Raw genomic sequence first — 19,477 nt, forward strand, 5'->3', positions numbered from 1 at the left:
CTATAAAGAGTGCTCATCCCAAAGAGCCTTTATAGAATAACATTTGGTGCCATTTATTTATTTTTTCAAGATGGCGGACAGTTAAGACATCTATTGTTCTGTCTCCCACTATTTATTTTTATTTTTTATTTTTCTTTGTCTTTTTTATATAATTTTTATTGTTGATTTCTAATTTTTGCTTTTGTCTTAGACCTTAGTTTCTTTTTCTCAATTTATTTTCCTTTGTTTTATACTTATTTTCAAATTATTTACCATTTTGTTGTTTGGCCGTTGGATCCAGCTCAACAATTTGAGGGGCCCTGCACTTATGGGTCATAGGACTTTGTGTTGGTGGTATGAGAGAGACCGGACTTGGACTTAATTGGGGTTCTGGAGGTCCTGAACTAGACCCTTTGACCCAGTATACCGACGGCTGTGTGCTGCGATCTGCCCCTGGTTGGAAACTGAAGGGGAGATGGCTGATCTCGGGCGAGCGGCTTCCCGAGAGAGAGCAGTGCAGATGCCGCGCTGCAGTCGATGACCTACGGTTGGAGGATCTGGAGAAGGATTCCTGCGGGGTCAGCTATCAGAAAATGTTTGGGAGATCAGACCGGAGCAAGAGAATCAAGCCCATGGTCGGAGCAGTCCTCTTCGCCACTTTAGCATGTCCCTGTTTACCTGGTTTCAGGCAGCATGGGCCTGTTCGGCGCTTGCTCGGCCCGGGATCTGAAGACTTTTGCCCCGAGGACCCATCATCCATCTGCCCAACCTTTCTCCAGGGTTTCTCGCCGAGGTTGCAGAGTTCAGGTGGTGCGGGAGCATAACAGCAGCAAAGAGGGAGCTCCATGTTGACCTCGGCCCCAGAGATGCCAGTGTACAGCTCGGCGCCTTGTGACTGTTGCAGTGCATTTGCATCCTCCGCCTGTATCCTGCATGCAGGACTTTAGCAGTGTTGGTCTAGTCGTCACCTGCCTACCCGAGATTCGGAGGACTTCTGCCCTAGTGTCCCGCTGTCCCGCAGGTTGGCACAGTAAATACAGGACAGGAGTACCCTATTTACCCTAGCAACAAAGGCACCGGCACACATAGTCTTTCAACACCGCTTGTTTGCTCCAAATTCATCAATGACGCTGAAACTGTGTTTAAAGACACTATTTTTATTTTTACTTTATTTTTCTTATCATATTATGAATTTCTTTAACCTTATCTATTGTTTTTAATTCTGCCTTTATTATGTTATATCTCCTTCATTTAAATTCTCTCCAAAATTCTATTTTCCAACGGTTCTCCCTTTTACATCTATTCCTTTTTCTCCTCTCTTCCACTACCAAAGTACTATTCAGATCAATACTGTCTAGTTAAAATGTTTAACATTAATCTTCTTCTTTATTTTTCACTTCTTTATCAACTTTCAGGTGCTTTAGTTAGATTGTGAGCCTTCGGGACAGTAAGGGAATTTATTAAGCACCTTTCTAACTTCTTACTTTCAATTTTAAATGTATATTTTCTTAAAACCGCTTAGAACCTAATGGATGTAGCGGTATACAAGAAATAAATTACATTTATAGAATCTGGTCTTTAGTGTATATATGCAAGGGGGATACACAGGAGCAGAGCACAAATGGGACATGGTGGGGCTCACAGAATATTGTAGTTTAGCAAGCTTGGTGGCTGCATTTACACCAGGTCTATGGCTAGTGTAACTGCAGGTATGTAATTGTAAGGTGCACTAATACAGAGTTACATTAGTATAACCGAATTGACGTATCCTAAACCTGTAAATATGGAGGGGGGCTCCATATTTACAGGTTTAGGATACGTCAATTCGGTTATTCATAAGTCTCTAAACCACCCTGTTTCTCAGACCTCTCCATGCCTTACTTTTAAAGCCTAGTGGTCTGGCAGTGAAGTGGAGCAGGAGCGATCTTTCTATGCTCCTGCTCTGTGCAGAACTTTGATCATAAATGACTGCCGTGTGCTCCCAAGGTCTTGTGAAACTGCGGGAGTGGCCTTAAGTGCCTGGGTCAATCAGAGCCTTAGGGCCATCCCAATGCATCCCAAGATGCACTGGAAAGGGGAAGGCCTACCATTTTGAAGAGGCGGGCCTGCCGGGAGAAGGGAATGGGCATCCCTCCTGCAATTTTTATGTCAGGGATGTATATATAAGTGTATTGTAAAATTGATTTTTCTATGTCCCCCCCTCCCCCCCAGACATCTAAACTAGTAACACCTGCTCTGTTTTTCTGACTGAAATCCAGCTGTAATTTTGTGAATTTCTTGTACTTTGCTCTACAGGTCTAATAAAGACATGTTGGGGAAAAAAAAGCATCAAAAATGTGTAAGACAAAAACATGGAACTTACAAAATGATGCCATGGATAATGTTGAAACCCATAACCTTCTGAAAGGGTGCATATGACACAGAAAACACTCCACATCTTATTTGGGTTGTAATCAGCATCCGTGAAGTTCCCTTCCTGTGGAAACATACATGAAAATACGAGAGGGTTCTGAAAAGTTCTCAGCTCAACCAAGAAGAGAATAGTGTTGATATGATTCAATCAATGATCTGAAACAATGTCATAATATAGAATTTTGTTTCTGCAAATCAGCACTTAACAAAATAAGATAACATTCTTTTTCAGCTACAGTGGTAAAATAACGCTCAGAATTTAGGAAGTTGGTTGGTTGGGCTTATGACTTTCAGCACCCCCTCATATGTATAGCAGGGTTTCAGTGGCAGCATTTAACATACAGTACTATACATTTAGTGCTATCTGTACAGGCTCTGATTGAACATAAGAACATAAGAAATGCCTGCACCGGATCAGACCTGGGGTCCATCCAGTCCGGTGATCCGCACACGCGGAGGCTCAGCCAGGTGTACCCTGGTGAATACTTTATTCACTCGTATCCCTCAATATGTCCTGCAAGAAGATGTGCGTCCAATTTTCCCTTAAATCCTAGAATGGTGGTTTCCTCCACCATCTCTTCCTGGAGAGAGTTCCAGGCGTTCACCACTCGCTGTGTGAAGCAGTAAAAGTAGGCAGATTCTGCTGGCAATTAGCAGGGCAGTTGTGCCTGTGGGCCAAGTCACAGGTGCAGCCCCACATTAGAAAGGACATAGAAGTCAGAACTGAGATGTCCATGCCAGGACTCTCAGTTTCAGTTGCATTCTAGAATAGAATCTGCTGATATAGTGAATGTTCTAAACCAGTGTTTCTCAACACGCGGTACGCATACCAGAACGGGGGGGGGGGGGGGGAGGGAAGGGGCGGCACAGGGGCTGTGGCCTTCCCCAAAATTGGCAATCCGGCTCAGTGTGTACCAAGGGCGGGGTGAGGGTGGAACTAGGGGGTTGCACAGCTGGCTGGGTCCAGAATCTCCCGCCCTACTCTGCCAGGGGACCTGCAACTCAGCGTGATTGCCAATACACCCCCTCCGATGTACTTGCTCCGGAGCAGAGTCGGCAGCTGCGCTGAAGTACATGAAGGTCCCGCGATGACTGCAGCTGCCAGCTCTGCTCCAGAAGAAGTAAGTGACGTCGGAAGGGGTGGACCGGCAGCCGCAGTCATCACAGGAAACTTGCAGCAACTCCCCATGTCTGACTGTCCACCCCCTCTGACGTCACATACTTCTGGGCAGCTGCCATAATCATGGGACCTTGCATAGCTATGTGCTCCGTCCATACTTTGTCCAAACTTCATCAATGTGTACATCTGCGGCCAAAGTATGGGTTATCAAATAATTGTGGTTACTTTGCCATTAATTGATATTCTCTAAGACGACATTTATGCATATTTCTGGCCATAGATGTAGGTTTGGAGGGAGAGAGAAAAGAGCATGGAAGGGTGGTGGAGGGAGAGAAAGGGGGTAGGTGGTATGGAAGGGTGATGGAGGGAGAAAAAGGGGGCAGATGCTGGAATTGGTGTGAAGGGAAAGGGGAGAGAGACATAAGGGGGAAGGATACTTGATGAAATTGGGTTGGAGGGAAAGAAAGGGGGCAGATACTGATGGAATTGATGTGCAGGGAAAGGAGAGAGAGAGACATAAGGGGGAAGAATACTGGAGGGAATTGGGTTGGAGGGAAAGAAAGGGGGCAGATGATGATGGAATTGGTGTGCAGGGAAAGGGGAGAGAGACATAAGGGGGCAGGATACTGGACGGATTTGAGTTGGAGGGAAAGAAAGGGAGCAGATGCTTATGGAATTGGTGTGCAGGGAAAGGGGAGAGAGACATAAGGGGGAAGGATACTAGAAGGAATTGGGTTGTAGGGAAAGAAAGGGGGCAGATACTGATGGAATTGGTGTGCAGGGAAAGGGGAGGACTAAGTAACTTGCCCAGAGTCACAAGGACCAGCACTGTGATTTGATCTTACAACCTCTGGGTGCAGAGGAAGCAGCTCAACCAGTGAGCCACACCCTCCTGTCCCCAGTGTGCGTGTAACCCCCTTAACCCCAAAGAATGAGATAACTTGGTAGTGTTCAGGGGAGGGGGGCATACACTCACCCAGAGAATCTTGTAGCAGCTGGTACAAAAATGTAAAGCATTTAACTCCTTTTAAAATCAACTGTGTGTCTTGAACCCCCCACCCCATAACTGCACCTCTGTCCTAACCCTCAACACCATACACATGACAAGTAAGAAGGAGAGGAGAAAGGAGAACCCAGAGGTCACAGAGGGCCTTCACATTCCAGGCCCCTCCAAAAGATACCCCCTCACAACTTCTAACCCACACCCATACCATACAACACTGGCTGCCTCACTCACCAGGCTGCAACTCTGGGAGACATACCTACCAGCCACACACCTGAAGCCCATTCAATGCCCACAGCACATGTTCTCCAAACACCTCCCCCATCACCCTCCAACCCTGGGAATCCCTACCTATGTTTACATGTGGTCTCCCATCTGCCCCTCCCCCCCAGCATTCCAACCTTCATGTGTAAACACCCACACCACTATAATTCATAACAGTTACCATGAGGTCCTCGCAAAGACATAACCCACATCTAACAATCACACCCTCACATCCCAACTGCTCTCCCATATCAGGGATTGCTCCCATGTCATCTCATTGACCTCCACCCTGCTTCCAGAACAAGCCTCCACACTTGCACCCATCACTACCCCTGCACCCCAGCTGTATCACAATGCAACAGCAGGAGCACCAATTGGCTGCCATCACTTCCCCTCTGGAGCATGATGAGGCTATTGCCCAAGAAGTAGAGGAACCATCTGCAAGGGGAGGAGTGAAGCAGGAAGAAGAGGACATATGGGTTGACATGGCTCCCATGAAGGGTGATGAGGAGGCAGCTTAGGAAGCCCCTCCCCAAGAGAGAACCATGCCCCTGATGCTGGGTCAGGTCCAAAAGCTAGACCCATGAGCTGGTTTAGTAACTCCTACAGCAAGTCTCCTTCATACATCAAGACTTGCCGCAGGAGCTGCATGCCCAGACTCAAGTCCTGGTCCCGCTGGTGGGTCTCGTCCAGTGGCCACTTGTGCCATGCTGGCCTAGGCATTGATGACCATGGCCCTCCAGACACAACAGCCCAAACTGCGACAGGCCCAAGCTCAATCCAACCCAGTATCTCATCACCAACAGTAAGCAAGGCAAGTCTTAAGGTCCCCCCCTCCCCAAGGATGCCCCCCTGGTACTACCTATATAACTGGTGGTCCAGTGGGGAATCTTCGGGGGCAGGAGCACAACACCTTCTCTCCTGCCCTCTCATGATGGCCTTTCAAAATGAGTGCCGCAACCTCTCACAATACTACATACTTGGTTTTGGGGGGAGAGGAGAGGAGGGTTGGGAGGGAGATCATAGGCTCTAGGAGTTTTCTTTTAAATTTTGATTTTGAAACAAAAATACTTATGCCAGCAATATATATGTATATTGCTAGGAAAATTAACACTAGAAAGCCACTCTAGAAATCAACACTAGAAAGCCACACTAGCGGCTGCTGCTGCGGTTACTGCCTTGAAGTCCATAGACATTTAAAGGGCTTTGGAGCTTTTGCCACAAGGCAGCCACTAGTGCGGCTTTGTAAAAAAAAAAAAAGGGGGGGTTAGTTATTTGGATCACTTTTATTAGTATATGTAATAATGAACTTGTTTACAAACTCAGAAAACAGATAAGCCTGAAAACAGATAATTTATACTTCAAATATTACCTAAATTCATTATGTATGAAGCCATTTTAAAAGTAATTCTAGCTCTTGAACATTTAAGTTTGATAAAAAGCCACATACAATTCTCAGAGCCCCCCACCCTAATTCTGAACTTTTGTGAGGCTCCTGCAGATTGTGAAGGCCTAAGCTGTAACTTATTTAGCTTATAGGTAAATCTGGCACTGAGTACAAATAAATTCCATGTTCTGTCACATTCTTAATTCTGTATAAGCAATGAGCACATGAAGTTTAAGAAATAGATTTCCTTAACTAGAAAACCCTGATTTCAGAGTTTATGTGTAGATATATGGTTATATGTGTGCATCTGCGAATGTATGTGTTTGTGTGTTTGCCAAGAGATTGAAATTATTGCCCTCAAGGGACACCAGCAGGTCTAGTTTCCAGAATACGACTAATACATATTCATGAGGTATGTTTTGCATACACAGCAGTTATATTTGTACTGCTAATTGATACATGTTGGCTATCCTGAAAACCAGGCCCATTTTTAGCCCTTGTATCCAGAGATTTGAAAGTCTTGGTGTCTATCTATGTTATAAGCACCAAATAACAGGAAATATATATTACAGGGTTATATACTATACTGCATACATCTGGAATGTAATGTATTATATGAATTATGATAACATAATATTATAAATCCAAATCATAGCTTTTTAAATTATACAAAAAAAATATTAAATAATTATATAGAGCTCAGACCCACAATTGTTCAAACGTGAAGTGAACCAAACATAGGCTGCCATCAGACCATCATCGCACCTATATTGTCTGTACCACCACAATCAAAATCTTATCCATAAGCAGAATGACACTAAGGGCTCCTTTTACAAAGGCGCGCTAGTGGGGTTAACGCGCGTGACTTTTCATCACGCCTAACCCCCGCGCTGGCCAAAAACTACTGCCTGCTTAAAAGGAGGCGGTAGTGGCTAGCGCATCCGGCGATTTAGCGCGTTAAACCGCTAGTGCGCCTTTGTAAAAGGAGCCCTAAATGTCCACTTATCTGCTGGCGGTGGTCACAGTGGGCTGGTCACGGAACAGGCAGCTATGTATGAAAGTGCCAGTGCCACACCATTAAAAAAAACTCCTGACACTTTCCCCCCCGACTCGAGTTTCGCGATGGCGTGCTTCCTCAGGAGGGGAAACTCTTTCTATAGCTCCAAACCCAAAGACTGGAGAAGCGGAGACTTAGAGGAGACATGATAGAAACCTTCAAAATCCTGAAGGGCATAGAAAAGGTAGACAGGGATAGATTCTTCACACTGTGGGGAACCACAAGTACAAGGGGGCACTCGGAGAAATTGAAAGGGGGCAGGTTTAGAACAAACGCTAGGAAGTTCTTTTTTACCCAGAGGGTGCTGGACACATGGAACGCGCTTCCGGAGGCTGTGATAGGCCAGAGCACGTTGTAGGGCTTCAAAGAGGGTTTGGATAGGTTCCTAGAGGATAAGGGGATTGAGGGGTACAGATAGGAGTAGAGGTAGGTTATAGGAATAGTCAGGGACCACTGCACAGGTGATGGGCCTGATGGGCCACCGTGGGAGCGGACCACTGGGCGGGATGGACCTCTGGTCTGATCCAGCGGAGGCAACTTCTTATGTTCTTATGACTCTCCAAACTGAGCAAACTCCCCCAGGGTTCACCACTCTCTCCACTGCTCTTTAACATCTACCTGTCCTCCTTGGGAACAAAATTGTCCACCATGGGTTTTAAATTATATAGTTACTCAGATGACATCATGGTTATTTTACCATTGGATCCATTACCATCAAATTATATCAATCAAATTGCTTTAGTAATGTCAACTATAGAAGCCTGGATGATGTCTTTTAAGTTAAAACTTAATGCTCATAAAACTAAATTCTTTTTTGTAACTCCATCTAAGCTTACTCAGAATCACTTCCATTTAAATGGCATGGTGTACATTATAGAGCCTATGTTAAAACTCTTGGGGATGGTTCTAGACTGAAATTTAATGATGGAGAATCATGTGAATGCTGTGGTTTGTAAAAGCTTTTATTTTATTTTATGGAAACTATATTCCATTTGGTATTGTTTTTAAAAATTAGCTTTTCAACTCCCGGTGCAGCCATTAGTGCTGTCTGTACTTGACTATTGTTAAGAAACATTTTTGAAGACTAGCTTTGAATCAGAATACAGTAGTACGTCTGATTTTCAACTTGGGTAGGACAGATCATGTAATATTTTACTTTTGTGAATCACACTGGCTCCCAGTGGAAACGTGGGTCATCTTTAAATTTGATTGTTTGTATTACAAAGTGCTATATGGTTTGTAACTGACTTATTTAATGGATCATTTTATTTTTTATTTTAGTGCAATCTTTGTATAATTTGTTTTACGTTTCCCTCATCCAAAGGTTGTGTTTATAAAATATATCAGGGGCGATTACTTTCTTATCATGCTGCTAGCTGGGAGCCAGAGTTTTGCTCATTATTACTTACCTTTGTTTCTTATTTACTTTACAGAAAGTTACTGAAGCCTTATTTGTTTGAAAAGTTTCTTGGCATGGGATGATAGTTGGTAGTTTTGATTTGTTATTTTTTGGATATGTGATTTTGCATTTCACTGTGTTTGTACAGTCTCTTTTGCTTTTTTTTGTTACCCACATAGAACTGCAAGGTTTTGATGGATAAAAATAAAGGGCTCCTTTTACAAAGCCGCGCTAGCGGTTTTAGCGTATGCACTGGATTAGTGCGTGCTAGCCGAAAATCTACCACCTGCTCAAAAGGAGGCGGTAGCAGCTAGCATGCGCGGCAATTTAGTACACGCTATTCTGTGCGTTAAGGCCCTAGCGCGGCTTTGTGCTGATAGTCAACACTTAACTGGCCAAATATGAATGCGTATAGGTCAGCCCTATCTTTATTTGGTTCATTATACCCAATTAAGTGCTGAACATTATACTTAACTGGCTATGTTTTCACTGACTCCATACACTCAGACATTCAGTGCTGGAGTGTGGACATGGCCCAGCGTTTGAATTTCCAGATATAAGGCTAGTGGTGGTCAGCAAAACGTTGAGACCTGCTGGCTGATCAGGCCCCAAGAATGTATTTCTTGGTTGTATAATCTAAACTGTAAGCATTAAAACCCCCCCCCCCCAAAAAAAAAACAAAAGCAAGCAAATATCATGAGTAAAAGAAGATGGTATTTCATATTTTATTTTATTTTTTTTTTCTCACTTCTGTAAGAATTATGAGTCCTGTGCATACATTTTTTCCCCATAATGCGAGAAAATCTTTAGAACAAAGCTCTGGCTTCCCAAACCTGTCCTAGGGACCCCACAGCTTCAGGATCAGAATCACCACAATGAAAGGGAAGCCCATTGATATAAGCAGTGGGCTAACTTTGGCTGAGCCCGCTAAACTAGTTTGGACTTAAAGAAGTGATCTGGTGGGAGGGAGGGGGGAAGGGGTTATGATTCAAGTGAGTTAGTTAAGGAGAGTGTGTGTCTTTGGCCAAGGAAAGGTGGGTGAGGGATGGTATGGTAGTGTGTGTGATTGTTGCTAAGGAAGGGCAGTCGGGGATTGGATGAGTTTGGATTGGTCAATTTAGGGCGGGAGACCTGAGGAATGAGAGCGAGGGTTTGTCAGGAGAAGGTGTTGCGGGAGGTAGTGGGGTCACTGTGAGAACTAGGGGAATTTTAGGGATTTAGAAAGGAGGTTGTTCAGTGATCCAATTTTGCCCTCCTTTCCCACCACACATGCATGTCTTCTCCTCATGGTAGTGTTGCTCTTGCAGTTGGGGGTATTTGAAAGTTTTGGTGGTTTTGGTTGTGAGTACTGGTGATGTAGGGAGAGGGGTCTTGAGTTGGAGGGCAGTCGCAGCTTTGCAGAAAATTGTGTGGGGGGGGAGGTCCTTCCAGGTGGCCATTAGTCTGGGGAGGGGTTTAAGAGATGTCATGAAGTTATATACTGTGCGCAACAACGCCACAGATAGCTGTAAGGCCAGGCGATACCGCTGGTCTTGCAAAATGGGATACTTGGAATTAACATGATTTACTGTGATTTGATGACAGAGAAGCTAGGTTATGACCGACTAGCTGATGGGGGAAGAACAGAGTTGGGAGTGGGGTGGGCCTAGGAAGAAGGGTGATAATGGAATTGTATTGTTATTTGGATTCTTGTTAAATAAATAAAGCTACGGCCAAGTTATTGCCAACATGTTCTAAGACTGATTCTGCTTTATTAAGATATTATGGTTGAGTTAGTGTTGGATGAGTGCAGTGGTGCGAGTGCCAAATGTTATGTGAATGAGATGTTTGCATGTTCTAAATTTCCAATGTGTAATGATTTTGGGACTCCCAAGACAAGTTTGGGAAGCCTTGGCCTTTGTAGATTATAATGACTATAATCTCTTTTGGAATAGCCATCACCTGTATGAGAATGCTTTACATGCATGCTTCCCCCAGGAGAATTATCAATCAATCAACAAACCAATCACTACCATTTCTGGCAAGCATAACTTCAGTGACCTAGGACTAATTCCATTAGGATACTTACTGTTTCAGTAGTAAAAAAAAAAAACAACAAACTTTTTTACTTAACTGAGCATCATTCCATTTAAAACAATATACCAGATTCTTAAATATCAATATATTCTGGTTTTGAGGAATATATGCAAACTAAAAAGTAAAAACAGAATATCATGAGATTAAGGGTTCATGCCACAATTAATAGGATGTGTTAGCCTCAATTAATTTGCTTTGTACGGTCACGAAGGAGACAAAAGGAGAGAAAAAGGGAGATGAGATGCCGCATGAGGTGGGGAGGGGTTGTTGCTCTAAATTTTAAGATGTGGAAATAAAATTTAATAAGAGAATGAACAGAACACAAAAAGTCAAAGAAAGATGAAATGGCACGAGAGAGGCAAGTGAAGCAGATGGGAATCATTAAAATTAAAAAGCTGAGACAGACAAAAAAGATGAGTCTTAAGAAAAAAAAATGCTTGGGGGGATGGGAGCAGGTGGGGTTGAAGGTAAGACAGATCGAAAGCTAAAGGGGAAATGTTTGCTAGCCATGCACAGAAAGTGACTCGCGTCAGATGTTGGTAAAGGGATTGCAAAACAACTTCATAAAAAAAAAGCATTTTGATTTTTATCCCAAAAATTTGCACTATTGTCGCATCTCTTAACCATTTCAATTTCACACAGAGATTTTCTTTTGAAGACAAAATCCATGAATATATAGGAGTTCCAGACTGTCTCCCTAATATGTGTCATCTTGAGCATCAGATGAATCTTGTGCACTTTATTCTTTAAATACCAAATGTGCAAAAATATTTCTTAAATCTCAATAACTCTGCTATTGCATATAACAGCAATAGAAATAATAATGGCTTGATGTCATATTATAGCTGAGCCAACATTTTGTAGGTTCTGAAGACTGCCATAGCTCTAATTTCTAATTTCTGCTCTGCTAATTATTTTATTTTCCTGGGTGCGGTGGAACACAGATGGGGCTATAATCCATACAGGCAAAGCTGATTTGTAATAAACAAGGGTGAATAACAGACTATGAAACACCTATGCATTAAGGGCAGGTATAACCAGCACACTGGCGTTCCTGTCTCTTTTAGCTGTCCCTACAGATTGCCCATTAAAGAGAAATTGCTCTAGTAAAAATGCACCCACTCGATGTGAGACACTGGTGCAGATTGGTTTTTTTTTTTTTTTTTTTTTTCTATCAGTCTAACCTTCTGTGTTGATACATGAATTGCTGGTACCCAGTTACAGGGATGCCAGATGATCAGTGCAGAACGAAGGTCCCAGGAGGACAGATCACGTGGCTTCCTCTGCCCTGTGATGTCACTAGCAGATGGCATGGGTACCAGCTCTGGCAGTTGGCATCAATGTCACTTTTTGGAGATCGATGAGATAGCGCAGATACCCACAGATCTAGACTCCACAAGATGATGCGGCATTCAAACTGAAAAGATCTGGAAGACAGTAAATGAAAACAGTGTTGAATGAAACAAAAACCTGCAGGTAATTTAAATAGATGTATATGGATGTCTGTGCATGTATCTGCATATGCATAAGTATTTGTATATGTACAGGCACATACGTGTATATTTATATGTATATTTATTCACATATGTATGTGTGTGTGTGTGTATATATATATATATATATATATATATATATATATGTGTGTGTGTATGTATATTGTCTATATGTGTCTTCAATAGTTGATACTGGGTTTGCATGTAAGTGTTTAAAGGTATCATTGTGTAATGTGTCCATGGTATTTACTCACATCACATAACATTTCATTCTTGTGATGTAAGAACGCACTTGCATTGAGATTATGTAACACTCCATGGCAAGTACGAAGCGTGGACATGATTGGGAGACTGTGTGTGTGTCTCTCTCTCTCTCTCTCTCTCTCTCTGTTTCTTGCTCTTCTCATGACTATACAAGAACAAGAAGTCCACCCGGTGTGAAAGGGGTTTCTGAGTTTGCAGTACAGGACAGTGGCTTCAACGCTAAACTGATGCATTTAGAAATGAAGGAGAAATAACTATTAGAAATGAGAGAGAATGAATTGCTTGCAAAGTGCAGACTGCTCTGAGCGGTTCGGTCGGGATTCTGAGCTCACGTGCAGACTGTAGGAGTGATTCCTTAGTCCTCTCTTAGAGAATAGCTGGAGGCAGAAATCATATAGCACAATGGGGTGTTTTGTTCATTCAATTGGTGCTAAAAATGGGAAGAAAAAGATAAATGTTTTCTTGCACATAGATTTTTTTTGGGGGGAAGGAGATTAATATGGGTATGAAAACTCCCTTAGTGGATTAGTAACATGCAGCATATTCAAACTACTGCTTATAAAAATATATTTAGAAATGATATGTGGCAGTTAACTTTAATATATTGAGAATTAAAATCTGTTTGGAATATGGAGTGAGAGCCAAAAAAAAAAAATCTTTTTTTTTTGCATTAGTTTTCAATTTGCTGTATATATATATATATATATATATATTTTTTTTTTTTTTTTCTTGATCAACTTACATTGGGCAATTTGCATATATTGACTACTGTAAAGAGGCATCAATATCAACCTGAGGAAAGCCCCCCCCCCAAAAAAACAAATTATTTCCTTCTATCATTTGTGTATTCATGGAAAGATTCCGCTGTTCATTTTGAAGCCTGTCTTCTGTCACTCTGCCCATGAGACTTTGCATTAATGAATTGCTTTAGATACGTACATCATCATTTCCTTCTGTTGTACATCACTATGCTTCTATGTCTCTTCTAAAAGCTAAGTACACTAGTACACAAATTGTTCAGACTTTCTTACATTTGATAGTTTTAGAAATTGGAATCGTATTAGTGAAACCAGATGTTATATTTAAAATGACTGTAACATATATTCTATTTGCAGAGAGCAGGAGACCCAAAACAGTTGAAAATTCTAGTGTTCCTAATCACAAATTAAACTGAAAAACCAACTGACTGTTTCATTAATATATTTATAATTTAATCTAAATATTGATCTATATACTATAATCATCTTAGCTATAAATATGTGTGTTCACACCTGCTTGTATTCTTTTCAGCTGATTTCAGATTTTAGAGCCATGTTGACGCTACCGTTTGATGAGTCTGTGGTAATGCCAGAAACCCAGATCTGCAGAAAGTTTACCAGAGAAGGCGAGGAGCAGAAACAAATAAAGAAGCCAGAAATCTGTGCAAAACATGTCTTGGTGCAGAGTAAGAATTTAAAAAGAGTGCCTGAGGAAGAGACAGAGAAGGAAGAAGAGGAAGAGGACAGAGAGGAAGAGGATGAGAATGGATTGCCCAGAAGGAGAGGCCCAAGGAAAAAAAAGATGACCAAGGTGAGAGTAGAGCGGATTAAAGTCCGAAGACAAGAAGCCAACGCTAGAGAGCGGGGTAGGATGCATGGTCTTAATGATGCTCTGGACAATTTACGAAAGGTGGTCCCCTGCTACTCCAAAACACAAAAGTTATCTAAAATTGAAACTTTAAGACTGGCTAAAAATTATATCTGGGCTCTTTCTGAAATCCTGCGTATAGGTAAGAGACCGGATCTGCTCACCTTTGTTCAAAACTTGTGCAAAGGTCTCTCCCAGCCAACTACTAACTTAGTGGCGGGGTGCTTACAACTGAATGCTAGGAGTTTCCTGATGGGCCAAAGTGGAGAAAGTGCTCACCACTCCAGGTCTCCTTACTCTGCCATCTATCCCCCTTACCACAGTCCAGAGCTCAGCACTCCCCCTGGCCATGGAGCCCTTGACAATTCAAAGACCATGAAACCATATAACTACTGCAGTACTTATGAATCCTTTTATGAAAGCACTTCACCTGAATGTGCCAGTCCTCAGTTTGAAAGTCCTTTAAGTCCCCCTTCAATGAACTATAATGGGATCTTTTCCATGAAGCAAGAAGAAACCTTAGACTATAGCAAAAATTACAATTATGGCATGCATTACTGTGCAGTACCAGCCCGGGGTCCCCTCGGGCAGGGCTCTATGTTTAGGTTGCCTACAGACACTCACTTCCCATATGATTTCCATCTGCGAGGCCAGTCTCTCACCATGCAAGATGAATTAAATGCAGTTTTCCACAATTAACGAGAAAAATGAAAGTAAATGATGGGCATTCACCTCTCCCCATCTAATTAAGACAAAGCAGGTGCTTGTTCCCTTCCGTGACTGACACAGCTCTGTTCAAGGTGTTTGCTGCAGTTTCTGAAAGTGTGGTTCATTTATTGTGGTGAATTGTTTTGCCTGTAATGTTAAAAGACAATAGTTTCCGTTCTCTTTTTCCTAGTCTGCAAACACTGTGATTTTGCTCACAACAGACAGACCACTTTTATTCATGCCGTTTGTTGAGCGGTCTGCCTCAACAATACTGCTGAGAAATGCAAGACACAGAGCGCCACCATCCATGGTGATTTTAACTGGGCAACAATGGCACAGATGCATGTCCGGGAATCAGGCTTGTGCAAAACGGGATGCTCCGTCACAGAGGATTGTGATGCATCTAGGAAAAATTGAACTAACAAAATTCTGGATATTTTTTGTTGTTGTTGATTAATTTTCACAGGACAAAGGAAAGTGACAGTGTCAGAAAATGCAGCTGAAGAGATGCAGCCATAAGCATAAACTATGCAATTTTCTTTTTTTTTTTCTCTCTCTCTCTTTATGAAAAATAAACCAGTGATCACAGCATAATCTTTTGAGTATTTGAATCAATCTATGCTGCGCATTATTTTGTAAACTGATATCACTACCTTGGATCGATTACTTACAACATGAATAATTAAAAAAAAACAAACATTTTTATATCACCTTAATTCCCTGTGTACAGGTTTCCTACCAATGATGCGTGACTATGTTTTTCAAACTATTTTTAAAGCCATTTAAGGTAACTGTTTCCACGTCTGCATAACAAAAAAAGTTGCTCCTATTATCAGTAATATTTTTCAGTTATGTTGGTTGTTTTAGGGGTACATTTTATTTTAATTTTATCTCCATTTTTTTGTGGGGTGGAGGTATCAGAAGCTTATTTTGAAGCCAAGTATAGAAATATGTTTACAACATAGCTGACACGTATTAAAAACATGATCCATATGTAGTGAATATCATTATATATACAATACTGTAAACAGAAGTACAGTAGTTTTATGTGAAACAAATGTAATAAGGTGCATTGCCCACAAAAACCTTCATAAAGGGGTGAAACCTAGAAATATTAATAATATTAAAATTATGAGTGTCATGTGCATGTGCTGAGTACACCTCTTGTCTCACTTACTATTGAATCATTGGCATGTGCGACAATCGACCGAGTATCGGTATTTTTGTGGCATTATATTTGTGTGACCATCCAGTCAATAAACCCAGTATTGAAAAATCCTTGCATACCATCTCATGCTTATGTTCAACAGCTTGTTAGTGGAAATCTTTATGCTATGCAAAACCTAAATGCCAAATATGCTTTCCGAAGCCACAAATCTCTCTCTAGAGCAGAAGTTCTCAACCCAGTCCTTGGGTAATACCTGGTCAATTGGGTTTTCAGGATATCCATAATATATATGCATGAAATAGATTTTGTAAGTAATCCACAGTAAGTATAAATGTATCTTACTGTGGATATCCTGAAATGCTGACTGGATAGGTGAGACCTGAGGACTGAGCTGAGAATCCCTGGTCTAGAGGGTCTGGGGTACTGAAGTGTTGTCCATTTTTGGATTACTGTTTAGTGTAACTGTCCTTGTTTCTAAAATTTCATTTAAGAAATGAAATTTTTAAATGTATCAGTCTATGGAAAAACATAATTTTATAGATGATACAACTTCAAAACCAATGGAGAGAAAAGGAAAAAACTTGCAAAAGAAATTCTTATTTTTTGACATTTTATAAATATATGTTTAAGTTTATATTTTTATTTTTTAAAATATACCACCCATCATTTCACATAACAAGGCAGTTTAAAATTTAAAGTTCAGAAAACATTCGGTCTCTTTTACAAGCGCTACGCTAATGGCCCCCGAAGCCCATAGAGATTTAAAGGGCTTCGGGGCTGTTGCTGCGGCGGCTTTGTAAAAGAGGCCGATAGAGGAACACGACATTCATATATAGAAAAGCAGAAAGCATACGAGGGGGTGCTGAAAAGTTCTCAGCCCAACCAAGAAGAGAATGACGTGGAATAAAATATAGTTCAATCGATGATCTGAAACAATGTCAAAGAACATAGAATTTCATTTCTGCAAATTGGCACTTAATGAAATCAGAAAACACTCTTTTCAGCTGCAATGGCAAAATAATGCTCAGAATTTAGGAAGTTGGTTGCTTGGGCTGAGAACTTTTCAGTAGCCCCTTAAAGCTTTAAGAGAGAAGTGGTGAATGCTGATAATGGGAACATTATTCATTAGACTTTTCTTTCACCATACACGTTATCTGGTACCTTCGAGAAATGCATAGATTCTGGTTCTACAGGTCCATATTAGTATAAGCTCAAGTTATCTTAAAGACTTGTCCTAAAGGTAGGTGAAATAAGCAAGCAACAAAAGTATGTTACCTTTAATTAGGCTAATGAAGGGGGAATCAATGCATTAGTTTTATGTCTTGCAATGTGAACTTACTTGGAAGAAACGCTTGCTTCTCACACTGACATTCTGCATCAGAATTATCTGCCCTGTTCAGAGGGACTTTGCAAAGCACTCATGTGTAATCTGCCTGTTCTAAGGCTAGATCTAGTTTAGCATCTTGTTTTCTGCCCTTTTGTGCTTTTAGTACTATTAATGAAGAACTAAAATAAGGGTAATTACTGTGTATTTTTTTTTTATGGATATCTACCGGGCCCAGTTGGTTTACTCTAAAATATATTCTATAGGGGAGAAAAAGACCTCAAGGGCCCACAGCTGCTTATTATTAGAACTTGTCTTGATAAGTCAGTTGTGCGCGGGCTATCACTGGTTAAAACTCCCCTTTTTGTGAAATTAATATCTTTAATAATTATTTTTCTCATTTGTCCATTTTCTTTGTTTAATTTCTGTGTTTTTTTTCAAATAACCATTATAGGAACCTTTTACCCAATATCATTTTGTACTTAGCTTGGGATATATTATTGCCCAGCTTGATGGGCACTTGAGGTCTTTTGCTCCCCTATAGAAGATATTTTAGAGTAAACCAACTGGGCCCGATAGATATGCATATTTAGTAGGGTTATTTATCTATGATTGATTATCTAAAGGAAAGTATATTTTGTTTTTTTTTGTTTTTAACCAGGGCATTTTTTCTTCATTTAACTAATTAGAAACACCTCCACACATTGTTTTATTTCCCCCCCCCCACACACACACAAATTACACCTATAAATAATACGTATTGTTTTGATTTTGGTTTTTAATATGGCACACAAAATTTGACTTTTGGGACAAGTTATTAAAAAGAAATGTCAAGAGCCTCCATTTTTCTAAATTGTGACATAAATTCTGACCATAATGTTACTAGCTGTGTCTCTCAAATTGTAAAGCACCCATCACTGTTGCCATATATCCCACCTCTGATTCTTTTTCAGCTTTTTTAAAATATGTATTTTTAAATTTTGACAGCTACTCGATGTGGTCTGCTTCCATCTCTCTCTGAGAAGGAGTGACCGGGCTTATAAGACTTTTTTTTTTAATTGGCGCAGTTTCTTGAATTGAACATGCTGAAAACATTGCTTACCATATTGTTTTCATTTTCAATGCACAGGTAGTTTGTGTTTGAAAATTTGCCTAAAATTATTTGGGTATACAATAGCCACACATACTGCAGCTAATACAATATGTTTGCAGAAAAACAAAGGAATGTGTGTGTATAATTCAGCATCAAATATGAATAATTTTCTTCTGACATATCCATTTTTAGTAGTTTAACATAACCACCTAGGATGCTATATTTATCTGCTCCACAGGGGTAGACTTTAACCTCAGTGGATGTAGCTATCTAACACCTTACCTAGGGACATTGATATCAAAAGTATGCTACCATTAGACATGGTACTTGTCACTAGTTCATGGCATATTAACGCTGGAAAAGCTGTGAACACCATACTTTTGAGCTAAGTAAAACTATTTTTTTTTCATAAAACAATTTATTAAAATTTTAAAGAGCAATACAACACATTACATTAGTGACTTTTATTCTGGCATTAGCTTGCGGTTCAAGGCGGATTACATAAGAGGTTATCTGGACACTTCCATAAGTTTTACTTCGGGGGATTGAAATGCTTGATGGATTTCTTGAATAGCAGGGTTTTTATTTCTTTTCTGAAAGTGTTGTAGTCTGGGGTCACAATAAAACAAAACCAATGCAATGAGTTAGTCCTGGGTCATTGCAATAATATCATAAAATCTAACATCATAATATACACATTAATCAACATATTTATGCTGACTCCAAAATTTTCTTGAATTTTCCCAATTTACCATACTTAACTGCAAATATTTTTTCATGTGTAACATATAAACACACAAAATCCTTATAAACTTGGCTACAATGCAAAACCAAGTGTCCAAACTGGAACTATTGGAGAATTATCATAGGGATCTCAAGCGCTCACAGCTAAAAGCTCGATTTGTTTTTCAAGCTAATAATCAAAGGTGAGCTATCATTGGTCCCATAAATTCTCCTATTTTAAATTCTTCTCTTTTATATTTTATCAAAAAACTTTTTATATATGAATGTATTTTTTTAAGGTGTGATATACCTCCTGTTTTGCTTCATACAAATTGCATTGCAAAACATTCTTCAATATACTGGTTTTAATTAATGAATAGT

General features: G+C 40.6%; 1 protein-coding gene across 4 annotated transcripts in view; it reads left to right on the forward strand.

The window, feature by feature from the left end:
- NEUROD6 (neuronal differentiation 6) overlaps positions 1–16,048 on the forward strand; it is a 32,096-nt gene extending 16,048 nt beyond the window's left edge. For 2 of the 4 annotated variants that reach the window (XM_033930563.1, XM_033930564.1), the window contains 2 exons: positions 11,916–12,173; positions 13,745–16,048. In XM_033930563.1, coding sequence (XP_033786454.1) covers positions 13,766–14,779 — 1,014 coding nt within the window. In that variant the 5' untranslated portion in view covers positions 11,916–12,173; positions 13,745–13,765 and the 3' untranslated portion in view covers positions 14,780–16,048. Of the gene's footprint in view, positions 1–11,875; positions 12,174–13,744 lie in introns of all 4 variants that reach the window. The other 2 variants (XM_033930562.1, XM_033930561.1) reach the window with 2 other exon arrangements.
- Positions 16,049–19,477: the final 3,429 nt, after the last annotated feature.

The sequence above is a fragment of the Geotrypetes seraphini genome, chromosome 2 (assembly GCF_902459505.1).
Source record: "Geotrypetes seraphini chromosome 2, aGeoSer1.1, whole genome shotgun sequence".
In the NCBI taxonomy this organism is placed as follows: Eukaryota; Metazoa; Chordata; class Amphibia; order Gymnophiona; family Dermophiidae; genus Geotrypetes; species Geotrypetes seraphini.